This window comes from Folsomia candida, unplaced genomic scaffold, assembly GCF_002217175.1.
Source record: "Folsomia candida strain VU population unplaced genomic scaffold, ASM221717v1 Fcan01_Sc001, whole genome shotgun sequence".
NCBI lineage: Eukaryota > Metazoa > Arthropoda > Collembola > Entomobryomorpha > Isotomidae > Folsomia > Folsomia candida.
Window position 1 is genome coordinate 22162350 of NW_019091193.1, and position 17954 is coordinate 22180303.

The 17954-nt window shown below is 37.1% G+C and overlaps 3 protein-coding genes across 4 annotated transcripts; 2 read left to right on the forward strand and 1 right to left on the reverse strand.

Moving 5' to 3' along the window:
• The first annotated feature begins 47 nt into the window (after nucleotides 1-47).
• Nucleotides 48-9681, forward strand: LOC110844296 (integrator complex subunit 1). 2 transcript variants are annotated; one of them, XM_035846979.1, is made up of 34 exons: nucleotides 51-138; nucleotides 202-439; nucleotides 520-812; nucleotides 878-1202; nucleotides 1339-1936; nucleotides 2022-2304; nucleotides 2419-2574; nucleotides 2685-2798; nucleotides 2930-3197; nucleotides 3488-3683; nucleotides 3783-3960; nucleotides 4037-4203; nucleotides 4273-4323; nucleotides 4401-4581; nucleotides 4665-4915; nucleotides 5018-5216; nucleotides 5298-5347; nucleotides 5455-6200; nucleotides 6296-6606; nucleotides 6690-6756; nucleotides 6898-6964; nucleotides 7074-7153; nucleotides 7243-7292; nucleotides 7364-7406; nucleotides 7479-7665; nucleotides 7751-7932; nucleotides 8028-8112; nucleotides 8204-8235; nucleotides 8325-8479; nucleotides 8587-8711; nucleotides 8787-9001; nucleotides 9066-9227; nucleotides 9294-9404; nucleotides 9465-9681. In XM_035846979.1, exons 2-34 carry the CDS (start codon nucleotides 226-228, stop codon nucleotides 9587-9589), a joined length of 6267 nt encoding a protein of 2088 aa, XP_035702872.1. In that variant the 5' UTR covers nucleotides 51-138; nucleotides 202-225; the 3' UTR covers nucleotides 9590-9681. The 2 variants fall into 2 exon arrangements, with proteins under 2 accessions (XP_021946166.1, XP_035702872.1); XM_022090474.2 differs by having other exon boundaries at nucleotides 48-439.
• A 1678-nt stretch (nucleotides 9682-11359) lies between these two features.
• On the forward strand, nucleotides 11360-13141 carry LOC110863431. Its single transcript, XM_022112738.2, has 2 exons — nucleotides 11360-11658; nucleotides 12235-13141. The coding sequence occupies exons 1-2, from the start codon at nucleotides 11656-11658 to the stop codon at nucleotides 12955-12957; spliced, it is 726 nt and encodes a 241-aa protein (XP_021968430.1). The 5' UTR covers nucleotides 11360-11655; the 3' UTR covers nucleotides 12958-13141.
• A 225-nt stretch (nucleotides 13142-13366) lies between these two features.
• Nucleotides 13367-16010, reverse strand: LOC118434023. Its single transcript, XM_035846671.1, has 3 exons — nucleotides 15835-16010; nucleotides 15328-15475; nucleotides 13367-13956 (listed from the first exon to the last, which is right to left on the reverse strand). Exons 1-3 carry the CDS (start codon nucleotides 15985-15987, stop codon nucleotides 13601-13603), a joined length of 657 nt encoding a protein of 218 aa, XP_035702564.1. The 5' UTR covers nucleotides 15988-16010; the 3' UTR covers nucleotides 13367-13600.
• Nucleotides 16011-17954: the final 1944 nt, after the last annotated feature.

Sequence of the window (17954 nt, forward strand, 5' to 3'; positions counted from 1 at the left end):
GAACTTGGGAAGAATGAGATTCTTTCGAGTCTGGCTGAAGTGGTAAAGTGAATACAATTCATGTTTGATTTGAGCCATAATTCTACTCGGCAGATCACGAAAAATGAAACTTTCTTTACGAAAATTAAACCCGTTAAAGTATTAAAACATTTTAGCAGAGAATTTATATTGTTCGCAAATTAATAGTGAAATATGAATTAGATTTTGTCACACTAATCATCAAGTATGGACAAGGGAAAACTTAACAAAGGAGGTGTTGGGAATTCTGGAAAGAAGTCGTCGTCGTCCTCACACCTTCATCCCTCACCCGGTGACCTTATCGCCCTTGGAGTAAGTAAAGGTGGTAGTGGTGGAGGTGGGAGCAGTGCATCGAGCCAGGTGCGACCTCCTTCTTCTACGTCCTCCTCCAAGACATCGTCATCCCTGTCCACATCTACAGGTAAATGATGATAAGTTAGCATTGACAAACAAGGTCTTAATACTTATTACATTCAGTTCCTTTACTTTGGCTATTATCAGGTTCTTCTTCATTAAAACGTGACAATAGTGGAGGAAGTGTTCCACCGCCTACGAAAAAACTACGAACTTCACCCCCCAAGACCTCATCGACGTCGTCTTCTTCGTCCACTTCCCATCATCACTCGTCTTCATCTAGCAGCAGTAGTGGCAGTAAATCTGGAAAGATTCGAAGGGATCCGCTTGAACTTACACCGTCTCCTGGCATAGTTATTTCCTCTGCAGATTTGATAACTGACAAATTCTTTACATTGATTGATAAGGCAAATAAATCCAACAATACAGAGTTGGCCCAGGTATGATATAATCTAAGTTGTCATCATTACATTTTGTGATTAATTGGTTCACTGAATGTTTACAGAATGTGCTGCTCACTGGATTAAAAAGGTTGAAAAGTTCGAATGCAAAGGAGAAAGAGCAATTGCAGATTTGTCAAAATATATTGATGGTTGTGAAGACGTATCCACACTTTTTTAAAACCATTCCGATCCTGGAGTCGCTGGTCTTGCTGATTCAGCCAAAGGTTAAAGATGTCACAGGAGTGAAAGCAAAATTGCTAATGTCCAGTGGGGGCGGATATTCTGCACCCTTTGCAATTTTTGCGTTGGCCGTCGTGTATCTAGTTTATTCACAAGAATCACATTGGCCTATCCCACTAGTTCAACTGTGGATAGAAGATGCATCAGGTAAATACATTATAATATTAATTCCTGTTGTATCATATGCAAATGATAAATACTTCTTAATAATCGATGAATTATTGAGCAGTTTTTCACAATTGTTTTGTGATATGCAAAATTATTAATTTGCTATGATGTATAGGGGATCGTTCCTGGGTAGACTCGCCTTTGATTAAGCCCGTTGTCGACAATATTTTCCTCTCTTTTGGTACGTTGGTTCCATTGACAACATTGTTTTCGAGTGAAGGAACTGTTGGTGGTGGGAGTGGAAGTGGAGGGGGATCATCACCCAATCCAACGCTATTATCATCTGATGACGCTTCTGGGAGTGGACACTTGGCATTCGAACTTGAGCAGCTGATAAAAGAAAATCAGGATCTGGTTGAAATGAAGGACGTGCCATTGAGGAATCGTTATTCTGGTTTGGAGACCAACATCGAAGGCCTCATTTTAGAATATGCCGCTGACGTTATACACAAAAAATCGCCAGATATACCAAGAAATCTTTTAAGGGCGTTAAGTAGCGCATGTGGCCTTAACGGAGTTCGTTCGTGGGTCGTAAGCAGGCTTGAGCAGTGGCTTCACAATGGGAAACTTGGCCGTGTTGCTCAAGAGTTGCTACTTCATCTCTGTGTCAATACCAATTGTAATACTTCATCCGATATTGAAGTAATCTCTAATATCAGCAAGCTAAAGATGAAGACAAAACCATTGACACATTTTTACTGCTTAGCTTTGAGGTAAGTAATGTATTTAATTTGTCTATCATAATTTTCAGTAATTTTGGGGATTTTTTTAGCCTGTTCTTCTTTTGTCGTTATATAGAGAAATGGTTCGAGAGAATGATAGCAACATGCGGCATGTGCTCAATTTGATAATTTACAACGAGCTTTCTCCACAACGCAATCCTAACAATCTGCAAATCCTTGGGACAATAATATCGGGGGTTTCAGACTCAAGATCTGTTTTGGCTGATATTTTTATGGATTTACTTCAAAAGAGAGAAGACTTTCACGTTGCTTTGAAGGCACTCTTAAGAGAAATTTGCCGAGCAGCACGATTTGAATGCGACCTCTCCAAATTCGTTGAAGGACTAGTCAGGCAAAGAGTACGTTAATGATAATGTGTAAATATGTGCATTTATGTTTGTATTATATTATAATACAAACACTGGTATAAAAGTACACTGATACAACAAATGAACTTTTTCTATTTTTTTCAGGACATTACGTGGTTGGGAGATTGTCGCGAAAGGGCATTTTTTGTTATTGCGGACCTCATCTTACTTTCCATGTTCTTATCAGTTTCTCCACAAGTAAGAGAAGCTTCTGCAGTTGCTGCTGTTCGTGGGGAACCAAAAGATATGTCAACACTGATTGTAAGTTTACTTATACAAAATTAATTAAATAGCCCGTATAAAAGAAGCCTCGATCGACATGCACACAACTTGCCTTGTAAATAATTTTTGCCCATTCCCCATTTCAACAGAATTTTCGAAATTTGGTTAGTGGAATTCAATCTCAAGCAGTTACATGGATGTACTCTGTCGTCCCGAAAATGTATCGACCGGTTAAGGCCAATTTTTTATCATCACTTAACAAGGTTTGTACATATATGTATCGGATTATTACCATTTTATACTTTTTCGTTCTGTCTCACTTCTTAAATATGCTTTTTAGCCCGAGCCATGGCTTATGGAACCGTCTAAGTTATTTTATTGCTCATGTATGTAGATATTTCTCAAGGACCCAGTAAATGATTTGGCTTCTAAGGATGGATGGCTTCCAGAGTCGGAAAAAAATTTATTCGGTCGCCTATGTCTGGAAGTTGGTGTTCAAGAGAGCTCCCTAGTTTTTGTCCTAATGATGGGAGTATCCAAGGACCACCCACTTAGTGCTGGCGAAGCATTGGACACTGTTGAACAAATAATTTGTCGTTCGGCTACTCACAAAACTGGACTCAACTTGCAGAAAATTGAAATAATTGAGCTATTATTCCGAGGTTTGTGGTATACTTATAAATGATATATGATCGCTAAAACTGCGAACAATCAAGCTGTAAGAAATTGACTGCGATGTAATTAACACCCACTTTACACTTTTTATAAATAAGTCAGCATTTGACAAACTGTTAAGCTTTTCCATTCTCCACAATAAGTAAATACTAGTTTATGGATTTAGTAGAACAGATCAGCGGTCTAAGACCACTCCGACCAAACAGATCCGAGTTCAATGGTGGATTGATTTGTGATCGTCACTTCGCGTTAATTTGATTGTGTTTATACGTTGCAGGTTGCGAATATCGTCATCCCGATAATATTTCACTTCCTGTTGGGTATGCAGCACCAAGGATGGCCGTAACAAATTTCTACTGGCGAGCATGGGCCCTCTTAACTATTATTTCTGCCTTTAATCCTAATGTGTTTGGAAAAACTGGGTGGGAAGATTATCCTACTCTGAAAATGTTTATGGAAATGTGTATGACAAAGTAAGTGCATATATCAAAAAATTGAACGCATGTGTTTATATGTCCACTTGAACATATAAATTAGAGTTTGTCAGATTTATAAGTTTTATTTTTTGACAGCTCATTCATTTTTCCTACGACATCATCATCAGAGACTGAGTCAAGCGAAGAAATAATTTCTCGTGAGCTACAAACTGTCGCAATGGAAAAGGAGGAGATTTTGGAATTTGAAACTCATTTGGCAGCTGCCTCATCCAAAGCCAATATCACAGAGGCTACTTCGTTACTTTTAAAGCAGGTAAAATGTTTTGAGGGAAATCGAATAAAACTAAAGCAAAGTTTAAATGCTCACCACATATTTCTTTATGTAATAGTTGATGCGTTTGGATCCATTTGGCCCTCCTAGGACTCCACCCGCGTGGATTTTAACTCAATTACAGACCTGGAATGAACAAATGAGTCTGGGTCACCTTTTATGTGGAAGTCGTAATCCCGACTTTCTTTTGGACATTATTCAACGCAATTCTGAACCCATGCCATGGTCTGTTGTTTTTTTAAAGTACTGCAATAAATGTGATTATAACTTTCTACAGAAGAAATAACATTCCAGGTTGGCTCATCTTGTTTCGGAGGGGTCTTTTGAAATACTGCCAGACCAGTGGTACGTTGTAATGAACAGGCTTTCTTGCTAAGAATTCCTTAGTGCGATCAATATTGAGATGTGCATTCATTTTTCAGTCTCTGTGAATTTCTAATGGGACATTTGGACGCCGTGGAAAAGGCGGTGGTACTTGGAAGGAATGACGATGCTGCAGCAGGTCGTAGTCCCCGTAAAGTACACAAAGGACAAAATCTAGCAGCCGAGCTTGGGTTAAGCAAGGAGGATGCAAAATTGTTACAATTGTTGCATTACTTGCAGGTACTCGATTAATACATATTTTTATATGCAAGTCCTTCTAAAGTTAACTGTGGTCATTGTTTCATTCATCCATCCATCCTTAGGAAAAAGCTCATAGTGCGTCAGAGGATGGTGAAGCAAGAAAAGTGTTAGAATATTTTCTAAAGAGACTTTCGGCACCAAAAATGCAGCAGAGGAAGCAAGCACTGAATGCATTAAAACTTTTACTGATTAAAGATGATGAAATCTTAACATCGTCCTCAGACGACTGGCTGCTGGACGGACTTCCATCACTTCCAGCCTTTACGGAAATTCAGGAGAATGTATTAGTTCTTTTGAGACAGGCAATTTTAATGTAAGTAATTTAGTTGTTAACCTCATGATCAAGTTACAGTGTCACACTGCCTTTATGCTTCACTTCGTGGAAATTTGTGCCATGGTATATTATTTTTTATAGTGAAAATGACCCAGCGTTATTGTGCCGCTATTTGGATTTTTTGTCAACTTGGGCTCAGGTATCCGAAGATTTGGATTCCCTTGCTTTAGATGTTGCGAACCTTGTTGTGGAGAGAAATGGACTGGTCTGCTTGATGATGAACAAGTTTGCTTCCTGCTTTGACCCTCTTTTTGATATTTTTTTCACTTTTATGAAAAAGGTAAGCTTATTGTTAATATTGTTGTTTCGTCTTTCGTTTAAATTATCAAGCACATATAATGAAATGACAACATTTATTTAGATTCGTGGACCACACAAAGAATCCTACAAGTGGTCAGACTCACAAGATCAGTAAGTTATTATTTTTTACCAAAAATGAATAAAGGGTTAACTAGCTAATTCTTTCGCTTATTGCCAGTGGCTCGGGTTAAATACTAAAAGATAAACTTTTTTGTTAGAGTGTTGGTGACTTGGTCGGTGGATCGCTTGGAAGGAACAATGAATATTTTAATCATTCATGCAATCGTAATCCTCCTGTCCTCCTACTGTGCCTATACTCAAGAACATGGCAAAACTTCCGTGCAGACAACTACCAAGAAACCTAAGAGCAATAAGGATATAAAAATAAGATGCTCCGAATTGCTGGAGATTTGGTTTCCACAAAATAAGGAAAATAGTCCCAAAGGTTTCTTGCTAAATACATCTGAAGAAGCTGTTTTATTCCCTGATTGGGTTAAGCTGAAAATGATTCGATCCAATAATCCAAGACTTTTAGAAGTTGCTACGCATGATCTAGAAGTGGAACAGTTGATGCTATTCATTCAGCATTTTGGTGTTCCAATACAATCCATGACGGCACTACTCTACATTATGGATACCGTTACAGAAAGAGAGCCAGAGAAAATGGTAGAATGTGTGAGTATGGTAAATGCATCGTTCCTCTATAAACTGGTACAAGCTCAGTGGGAACGTGGTGCCGTGGGTGGAGAAAAGTTTTTCCGCATTTTGAAAACTCACTGTGGCGTTTCTGAGCCAATGGACTCAGATTATCTCGAACCACCAACGACAACGTCGCCCACCCGACCTGCGTTACATGTTGGTTCAGTAAAAGAATCGAGTGCGAGGAAACAAGTCGTAACAAAATCAACTACAGCCGCACATACTCGAATTCATACTGGCACAAGGACTTCACTTAGTGTTGGATGTAAGCATTCGACAGTTGTAAATTATCTCGTATTTATAAATAATGTTGTATACTATTTTCCATCTTTTAATTTTATTTATTGCATTATATTATAGTGCCCGCATTCTCACCAACGCCATCCAACAAACGGAAGAGCATTGAAAATTTATCTAAAGAATTACTCCTTTTGTCGTCTCCACCATCTAATCGAAGACGATCGTCTGTTCCTGCTTCAAAGGGAGTAGATGACTCGCAGGGGGGACAAACGCTCCGACGACATTCTGCTCATTTGGAAAAGAAGGGGACAATCGGATTCGGAGAAGGAGATACAAAGTCGGAAAAAAGTCCTTCAAAATATTTGGGACAATTAGTAGATGAAATCACTCAGGTGGAGCCATGCATTATTCGTAATGCTTTAGAATATCAGGTATTGAAATCCCATAATTTAATAATTCAACGTGGTAAAATGATAATGTTTTATTAACTCAATTGGTTTCTTTTTACTGACAGCTACCTTTGCTGTTTGGAAAGAGTGAGAATAACCCCGGATGTCGTTCCTTCCTCATGACAGCCTTAGGTATGATTTCAATTTTTTCAGTTGTTAAATTGATAATACACAAACTTATAATTACAACATAACTGACAATATTTTATTTATATCTGTATGCATATTTGATACTTATTATTTTTGACTCTCACTTGAATGGTTTTTGTATAGCTCATCAGGCCGGATGGGAAACGATTAATCGTTGCCTTACATTGTTCCTTAAAGAATTTGATGCTGCGTAAGATGAATTTTTTGTCTTGTTGGAAATTGGACATAAAAGTCGCACAATCCTTTAATGTATTTCATTTTAAAATTTGTGTGATTGATTTACCCACTATTTTTTTTAGATATGACCCGTCGGCTATATTAGATCTGATTCAAGCGACCAATTCTAATCCAAAGTTGTTTCAAGGGGTTGATAAATATGGTTAGTTTATTGCAAAAATAATTCATTTATATGCCACATTCACATGTAGTTTTTCATGTGAGAATGATTTTTCGACCTATTTTTTCTAGTGCCAAAACACCAGCCCAATACATCTGTAATGCACTTAACATCTGCACAGGTATGTATGAAATAATGATATCCACGTCAACTTGTAGTTCATCTCTAATTAATTACTAATTTGCTCAACAGCTGAGGGTAATGGCTGATTACATCATTCAAGAGATTAAATATGGTTAGTTTATCACAATAATTAATTTATATCGTCACATTTAATTGATTATTTGAAATCTCTTCACTCATGAAGAACATATGGAGGTAAAAGGTACAAAATTCTCAATCTCGAATCTCCTTGGGCCTGTTCAATCTACATCTGCTGCAACTCCAAAAAAGTCCAAGCAAGGACTCCAGTTCAGAATTCGGTTATGGTTGCAATGTGCTCAACAAGATAAAGATTTGGTTGATTCGGTCATTAGTAGTTTAATGGACAAAAAGTAAGTAATATAATTTTTGTTTAACTAAAAATCTACAATTTATTTTCAATTAATTCATTTTAATTTTTTTTTAAATAAAATTCAGCTGGAGAAATCCTTGCGTGAAACGTTTTGTACATCAAGTTTATGTCGACTTTCCTGAAGTGATTTTGATTGACAATTGGCGTTGGAAGCCAGAAGAGATGAGCATGAGTGAGGATGACTTATCCTCTTTATTGGACAACATTTCACATGGACTAATCACTGCTTTAGCCAACACTCTACCGGGTAAAATAAGTTACCATGCATTTCTAAACCAGTTACGACTACGACATTAGAAATATTAGACTATACTAATTAAAAATCATTGCTTGTATGTTTAGGTAAAGACTGGGCCAAGAAACAGGCACGAGACTATGAAATTTGTTTAAGAAAATTAGCCTCCTTACATCCTACGTTGCTTCTCAGGTCAGTCCGAGTATGAGATTTGTCATTATCTATGATATAAAAAACATTCGAAACTCAAATGTAAGCGTTTTAAAAAATTATTATTTCGCAGACAAATCAGCCTAATGGGATCCATTTTAGAAGGTTGCATTTTAATGTATTTAATATTAAATGTTTGTGTTGCATACAGTAGGAATTAAACTTGGTTTGCTAATTTACTCGTAATTTAATAGGAAGAATTCACCTGGACTCATCTGCTTTCCACCAACAAAACCACAATTTACCTTTTATCGTATTTCTTTCTTTGTTTGACTTGATGCAACCTCACATCCTTAGACATTTCAAACAATTAAAGGCCACGTTTCTTTTATACTTCAAAATGTTTAAGGTTAGTTTTAATGGTATTATGTTGAATATTAATTGGATACTAAATGTACGTACACACCTGACGTTTGTAAAACTTGAAATTTCATATTTTAACTTGAATGATTTCAGAATTATGGATTTACTAAAGATTACAGCTCAAGCTTGAGCAGATTCTCAATTCTGTTGCACAACTTTTTATCTCTTAATTCTCCAGAAGTTAAAGAGTTTTTGACCCCACATCACGAGACACTAAGGTATACTTTATTGATTATTGAAGCAATCGAAAGAGAGGCGTAAATGATAATCAATTTGTAACTCCATTTTTTTAGGGAGCTTGCGACTTTAAAATACTATTCAGAAGTTGTCCCACTTCATAATTTGATTAGCTGTTTGGACCTCAGCGGCTCAGGATCTCAATCATCGTCTAGCAGCACTCCCCCACCAGGCACTAACACATCTCCTGTTGTCACTCCTAGTGGGGACTACCTTGCTCCCATCCTCACGTCCATGCACGATCGGCTTCTACATGCTTCGAATGATGAGGGTTAGTCACTGAAATTATTGGTGTAATGATTCATTTGTTTCAAATTTTATCATTTGAATTATAGAAACAATTCCAGTCCTACAGGAATTAGACGTTTGTTCTAACCGAAATCCTAGCATTCTGAACAAGTTTTCTGAAAATTTGAATCTGCTTTTGAAGTCCGAGTCTGAAAGTTGTCGAACGTTAGCATTCTCACTGGTGCTCAAACATTCCACGTATTTCCCAGGTTTGTTAAATTGTTTGTGATAAATAACTGAAAACCTGTTGTCATTATTAACATTATCTTTAACAGGCAAAAGCGCAACATACTTGGATTCAATTTTACAATTGTTGGAGGATGAAAATGCACATTTACGAGATACGATGATGGATCGTGTTCATGAGTTTGTTATTCTCGCTCAAGGTATTGTACAATATATTTTTTTCTTCAATAAGTATTCGTGTATCATATTCAATCTTTCAGAACGCGGAGATGATATCCTGAACAGAATGTTCCAATTAGGGATCTCTTCCAATGTCAACTTCCTTGGTCCCATACAGAAATCCATGGCTCTACTCAGAAATTACTCGACGCTTACGTTCACTTAGTTTGTCGATTATAAGTTTCTGTATTCTTCAAAAAATCTAACAATTAAATAAATGCAAAATAGGAATTCTAATTCCTTAAATAATCCAATTAATCATGCTACATACAATATTCTAATTCATGTCTTCTCCATCATCCAGTTTTTATATTAATCTTCAATTTTTAATTGTATGTAATTATGTTGTGGTAAAATGCATTCAATGCACAGCCAAAAATTCATACCAATTTCATTTCCGCTACCTTAGCTTTCGTAACGTCGTTCGTCTCATAAAAAGAGTGCAGAATAAAACCGGATGGTAGGACTCCACCCATGCTGCAGATTGTGTTAATTTATTAAATTGAAATCATCTCATGTTTCACTTTGCAGTATATTGCGATAAATAGTCAAGCGTCAAAGCGATCCCCTGCGGATATTGGTACGTTGTTTTGCATATCTACGACATATAGGAGATCTTTATATAAAGGTCATGTATACATATAACCATCTATTTACGCATGCAAGTACAGTACGTACTCCCATTACTGTATGCTGTACTGCGGTAGTCAACTAAAAGTCAATACACAAATTTAAATTTTGTTGTATTGCATAGCTGATGACAATACAACGCCCTTTGCGTGCATCACTACCGACTACAAGAAGTGACGAGAATGCAAGAATGCTAAAATTTCGCGATACATATTTTATTTTACAATTTTGATTATTTTATTCAAAATTATTTTAAGTAATTTATTATAATTCTTAATAACTTGAAACGTTGTTGAGGACGGAGGACAGGACATTAAACATTAGGAATTCCAAGTCGTAATGTAACCTAATTATTTTTGTGACATATGCTCCTACTTAATACTTACTTATGCTTACATATGTATGAATGCAAATTTATAAAGTCATCCATTCATAACGCTTTTGCTTTGGCTGACTCGTTTGATAAATAATCGTTGTACGCGTGAAATGGATAAGTGGCTGCACTAGTTTTTTACCACAACTAAATATACAAATTGTTATCTGCGTTATTGTTATGGTTTGGCATTCAACTTGATTTTTTTGTCTCAACTTTTACAATCCGTTCACTTCCTGTTTTCCGTTAACATCAAGTCAACTAACTTTTAATATGCGCATCCATCCTAAATCATACATATTATCAAATCTGCGTTGCAAGATTAGATAATTCTACATTTGTCTGGTATAAGCATGTAATTAAGAAGAATATTGTGCAGCCTAAAGCGACGTTAATAGGTTAAGCTAAACATGATGAGATTAGAAATAGAATTATTATAAGTACACTTCACATACTCCCACAGAATATAATTGCGTACAATTGCATATGTACAATTCGTGCAATGATTCTATTTCATTCCATTAGAAATATTGGTAAACATGTTCAACTAATATTTCGCTAATATTTCCCAAAAATCTGAAATCTTCTGAGTGAATTACAGTGAAATTTGTGGGGAGTCACCACACACCTTATTTATGTAGAATTAAATAATAACCTCACAAACTGCACTGATAATTATGTGGCGAATTTTAACTGCAAAAGCAACACATGATTGGCGAAATTTTCTAAAGGAACTCTGTAGACGATGCTTTTTACCATCCTTTATACTTAGAATTCCTCATGCAAATGTGAATGGTTAAAACATACGTATTCGAATCGGATGGTTATTGCACGCAGCTACTACTTTCTTGTGTTGTGACTACAAGAAACTGACCCAACCTACTTGTGGTATTTGACTTTTGCACTTTTTACATCTTGCAGAACTAAATTACAGCATCGAGTTGATTCGATTACTGACATTTGTCTCTTGGCAGTTGGCATCACAATTTGTGTTCTATATTCCAACGTTTCGTTCCAAACTTGAGTTGGCGATAAGATTTCGATTTCAAAACCGATATTTAGTAAAAGCCGTGCCTTTTTTAAGCAAACGCCGACAAGTGGCAGAATTGTTTGGATTCTCTGGACGCACGATTGTTTCTCTCTCAAATAATAGTTTCTGCCTTGCATTCAAATTGAAGGGACGATTAATAAATACCAGATCTTCAACCAGTCTCACTTATTTAGCAAAAATGGTAAGACAGTAAGAAATTTGCATTATTGCATAAGCGTTAGAACTTATTTTATAATCATTATTCATATAATCCATTAATGTTTTAGTGCATTCGATTACAACTAAATGCACGTATGCAATCAAAATTCATAATTAGGTATTAACATCATACGGTCGTAGATATTAAAGCCTTTAAAAACGAAACAAATGAGACTGTGTCCATAAACTAAGCCAATTGAAGTGCTTATTAGCAGGTGGACACGAGAAAAAAAATGATACGAGTTGTTCCCGATTCCCAGACACGTCTTTGAACCCTTTCATTCATATTCATACTTGACCTACGATTTTTATTGTCAAACGCCATGAAAAGTTCAGTTCAATCTATTTTAAACCAAACTGGTTATACTATTGCAGGTTTAGTAACAAGTTTAAAAGTGTAGCTTAACAAGTTTACATTTTTTCATTTACTTATACATACCAATAGCTTTGGGTTAATTGCATAGTAAGGTTGATAAAATCCGAAAGACACGCTGCACATTAATTATATTTTTTTTTAATTTGTAAAAATAAATATGTAAAAATGTTTTTTTTTCACCAGCTACTAGAAACCAACGTTCTGGTTTTTCTCGGAGTACTCGTTGGTCTTGTGTCCACTACAAGATCCTCAAAACTTCAACCATCTCCTGGACCAATGTCCACCCCATATCGAAATGATCATCCAGTGATTTACATGAATGCGTTTTATGACCCGAAATACCACGATTCTGGAAGCAGTGTAAATTACATTTCGGACGCAAATCATGAACAGTTAAACTTCATTCCAGATCCTGAACCTAACCCAACAGCTCGAACGTACACACGGGAAGAAAAAGCAGCAATTCTACAAAAGTACAAAATGTTGCAAAACGCAAAATTCAAGCGTGGAATCGCAAATAGCGTTGACTTTGCCGGCGATGGGGATAGCCTTGCTGTAGAGTCAAGTGATAGTTTAGCCGTGGAATCAAGAGATAAAGATTCCCAGATCGTGGTCAAGGTACAAAATGCCTCCTCAAAGGACAAGAAACCTGCCAAGGAGGTCAAAGACCAAGTGAAGACCGAGTCCAAAAAGGAGATTAAGACTGAAATTCCAAAAACACAACCTGCATTCAACCCACACCTGCCTCAGAATTATTATCAAGACGGTAACGAGTACCTTCGACAAGTAAAAGACGAATTTGTTCATGGTAGGAGGAAACTGCGAGCCTATTATGTCAGACCCCATAAAACCAAAAGTCTTGGAAATGCTTTTATACAAATGGGTAGCCAAATTGGCTACTGGTAAATTTTGCATGTAATTTGTTTGCTTATGATTAAGCAAATTACAAAAATTAAATAAATTATACATGTTCAACTGGCTTGGTTTTTAGTTTTATAGTTGGGGAGTGAATACAAGTGTTTAGTATTAGTTATTTCAGAAAACATAAATATGATAATAAATAGAAAATTATTAAAGTGAGACTATTGAATAATTGATAATTGAAGTATGGCGTGATTAATATTACACTGCATTGTTAAAAGACGAGAGAAAATCAGCAGGTCCACTGAATACATTTGAGATAGTATTAACATGGTTTGAAGTTATGAGAAAACAGTAAAACTTGTGACCATTCTTGGAAGCAATTCTGTAAGACTGTAAACGCGAGGTCATAATGTGTTTATCGTACTTACAGATATTGCGCTTTCTACCAATACTAAAATTAGTAATTTTTGGCAATTTTACCAAACATTATTGTTTATTTTAATGTAAGGGAAATATTTTTTCAATTAATGGGGCTTTTAAAATAATTCTTAATCGCTGGTTTGTAACGAACAAATATTTGATACATGAATAGTAGTCTATGCGTATAAACAAGACAAATTGGAAACACATTTATAATACACACAATAAAACTGCATACTGTAAAAATGCACTATAAAATCATCTTCTAATCTGTCCTGTTGAACCAAAGTGAGTTTCGTCCTTCTTTTTCGTCAACAGCAGGAGGACGGATAACCATTTTCGGGGCAAGGATCATAATGGAATTTTTAATTTGGGTGCCGTATCCGGTTGGACGTTGGAACGACGTGGAAGTAATGCTGCCAAATTTTCCTCCTATTGGGGTGAAAGTATTATCTGATGTGAGCGGATTGCAAATTGCAGCACATGGAAAACCTGCAGAGTCTCGGACGCTTTTTCGATGTAGCTTAGCAAAGTCCTTGATACGGTCCCACACCACGGGAGAAAACGAGAGGGGTCTCAGCTCAGCTCGTGGAATATCAGACTCCTTTCGTGATGACAAATCTACAGTAATTTAAAAGTCGGTGGTATCATAAATGGCGATCAACACGCATGAATACAGGGTTTGGCACGTACATGGATACGAATTTGACCTTGAATAACCCCGGAACGGTTTGTCGTAGCGGGTCAAAATTTTGAACAGAGGAGCATGTTATCCTTAGATAGTTGTGTGCAAAAATTCAACTTTCTACTTTCAAAAATGCCTCCCCCACAGCCCCCAGAAGTTCAAACACTCATTTTTACTCTTTCCAAACTTCGTCTAAAAAATTCGGTCTCCGCAGAAAAATTTTTATTTTCAAGTATCCGACCCCAAATAAGTCCATTTGACTTATGTCGGGGGATTGTACAGGTAATTCAGTATTCGAAATGATTTTTATCCCCAATCTAGCTTCAAGGTCCTTTGCATTATCTTGGATCAACTTTGCCGTCTGGGAAGACGCACCGTCATGATGAAAACTCACCTTAATTATTTTTTTACCGTGCAATTTAGGAAAATGTTATTCTAAAAGTGGTTTCAATACACGGTCCACATCATACTTCGAAGATTCCTTCACTTTTTGGGGGACTTTGATAAGTGGGAGGACACCACGACCTGACATTGCACCCACGACCACCAACTGTTTAAAAAAGTTCTACTTACAAAGAAGCACCAACTTGAGTGAATTGTTTTCGACATTTGTCGTGTAGTAAGCTCTTCGAACCTCATTAGTAACTTGTAGAGATATTAGTGCCTCGTCAAATGTCACCAATAACTCACTCATATTCCTTCACAAAAAATTCGAATAATTTTTTTTGTAAACACGGGCGCGATTTTTTTCCTACTTTTCAGTCAGCTGATGCACACGGCTTTTCCGACGAAGTCGTTTCTTCAAAATGTTAATTTCTCTTTTCACTGAACGCTTAGACACCCCAACCTTACGGGAAATTTCCTTTTGGGTCAGTGGATTGTTTTCGAAGGTCAATAGGTCAATTTTCCTATGCACGGTCGAAATTAACACTTTTTTTTGCCTTCTTTCAGGGGGTGGTGGTTGCCCTTTACTCAAAATTTATCGCTTTTCACCTATATTTTTCAATACCCTATTGATTGTAGATTTCGAAACTGTTTTCCATTCACTTTTAGAGTGTTTAGCAATTCTGTTGTACGAGTATTTAAGTTTGGAAAGAGGTTTTATGGGTGTCTCAGCTTCTGGGGACTGTGGGGGAGGCATTTTTGAAAGTAGAGAGTTGGTTTTTTGCACACAACTATTTGAGTATAACATGCTCCTCTGTTCAAAATTTTGACCCGCTACGACAAACCGTTCCGGGGTTATTCAAGGTCGAATTCGTATCCACGTAAGTGCCCAACCCTTCTGTAGTATTTAAGGTATAGATTACCAGTGATAGCGTTCACAGGGTCCGGTTCATATTTGAGCAAACTTTGGCGGATACCACGTTGAGCTTCGTCCATAAGGTGCATTTTCATGACACGTGATCCAATGTCCATAATGATCCAGCACAATATGGCAGTAATTGAAACCAAACCCTATTATTCGTGAATTTACATAACAATGAAATGCAGAATTAATCATATTTCATGTATTAAATATTTACAATGGAACCTTTTTTAGGAATCACGCGACGCTTATCTTTCCGTTGAATGGCCACTTTGAAAAAAAATATTGACGGCAAATACAGGCGCGTAAACTTTGCCCCCAATATTTTTCTTCAAAGGGGCCATTCAACGGAAAGATATGCGTCACGTGATTCCTAATTTTTAGCTTTATTTTTTCATATAACTCGCTACACAATCCCGGTGTAGCTTGAAAAAATGGTTCCATTGTTAGTATCTATCCATCCTTATGTACGACTTGGGTATCATATTTGTTAGCTATTGAAAATTACGATTGCTGCCATTTTCTTATCGTCTTTGGGACAAATGCCCAAGGTCTGAAGATTCTCCACATCATACCTCCTCCGCATCGGGCTTTGAATGTCGTTAGGGATGAGAACATGGGACGGAATCGAAATATTTTTGCATGGATCTCGAAAGTTCATTTTCACATAACGGTAGGCGCACATCTTCACCACCTACATGGATAACAACAAACACAACGTCGCTCAACTTGGTACATATTAGAGTTCAGTTTATATTATTTTCACCGAAAGAAGCAGACTTAATTCATTCTGGTTAACAGTTGCATTAACGTTACAGCTTGATTGCATATACTCTTTTCCTCGATGCCTTTCTTCCACGCCTAGGTTTTCTTCCAAATCCTTCCTAATCCGCACATATCCATTGGGAATTACCACCAAGCTGGATATCGTCAGAAGAATTCCACCCCCGAAGAGCAGAACTCCCAATAATCCGTAACAAGGGTACAACTACATAAATCAGCAAACGAAAATCAGAAATTTAATTATTACTTAATCAACAGATCGCAATTATTTAAGTCATATTCAGCAAAATTATATACATTATCAAGAAATCGTCTGAATTTTGGCAGAATTAAACACGCTGTGACGTGAAGGGATGCTCCAATCACGAAAATAAGCAGGAAACAGATGAAGGTAGTCTCCAAAGCTTGGTTTCTCTGTAAATGAGACTTGATGTAGGAATTGTTGAGGGATGGTGGAAAAATGGCGTGGCACTCGGATAATTTTCTGCCTGTAAAGTAATTTTCTCCTTTGAGTTGCCCCACCCCGTGGCCAAAGGGTTTCTTTTCAACCACAACGTTGTTCCAATCGCGGTCGCCAATATAGGCCAGCAGTTCAAAGTAGATGGATAAAATGGTCAGGATCTGAAGATTGGAAATGTCAAAATAAATCAAACGATTATATTATCCGATTCTATGTGGAATTAAGTGAAGGAAATGCCGATACTCTGCATGCTTACGATTGAGGTTACGACCAGGGCGAAAAAAATCACATAGTGACCCAAGATACATTTTTTCATCTCGGACTCGTCAAATTTGTCCTCGCTTTTAAGTGGGCTTTGGTTATCTCCGATAGCACCGCCATCGAGGACGTAACCAATGTGGGTCGGAACTGAGCTACTTTCACGGTGTTGTTGTGGTTGAGGCGTGACATGTGGTGCTGCTTGCGTCTGTATGGGGTCGGCCCGAGGTGGAGGAGGAGGAGTAGATTCTTCTTCTGAAATAGGCGCATCAGCCACCGGATCAGATTCAGGTTGACCGTCGGTGTTGTTTGGGTCCTCAGATGAAGATTGCTCAGCTCCCATTTTTAATTAAGTATGCACATACAGCATTTGTGACCAGAAAGTGGCTGTTTAGGACACTATTTTTGTAAAACCAAGGCATCTACAGCTCCATCTTGTTCTGAAGCAAGATTGTTTGACACTCTATGGGGCACTCGTTACCAAGATAAACTCAAATAATCATGGAAGAAGGAAGCACCGGAACTTGGCTCCATGGTGACTCAACGTGGCTTGGGGAACTTCCACAATTGGTTGACTTTTGGTATGACTTTTGGTAGAACACTGGCATTGTAATAATAGGGAAATACTACTCAGGGAATTAAAGCCAAGCCACATGAGGGGACGACCAATGTCCTGAAATGCACTAATTACTGTTTGTACAAGAAATAGAGACAAAAAAATCTATGAGATTATGTGGCAACTCATTGAAAGTTTATTTTAACTTTTTAGAAAAATTTAAGGACTTCCGTCTCTATTTTTTGGACAGTAGTCTATATGATTACCAAAAGCAAAAAATTATCAGCATAATTTAGTTAACATGAGTACAAGTTTGAAATTAAATATGCTTTAGAGTGATATTATAGTTTAGAGTGGGGTTCCCTTGGTCATGCTGATTTTGACCCTACTCTATCCAAAGTTGTCATAAACTTTTCTTCGGGGGCAACCACTTTGGGTAGTCTTAATTGCTTAGACACTCAAGAGATGGTGCGTTTGAAGTATGAAAGTATACGTACGCAGAATGACTCAAATAGAGGTTTCACTTTTATAAGTAAATGGATCAAATTTTGCAATGATCACCAGCTTGGTT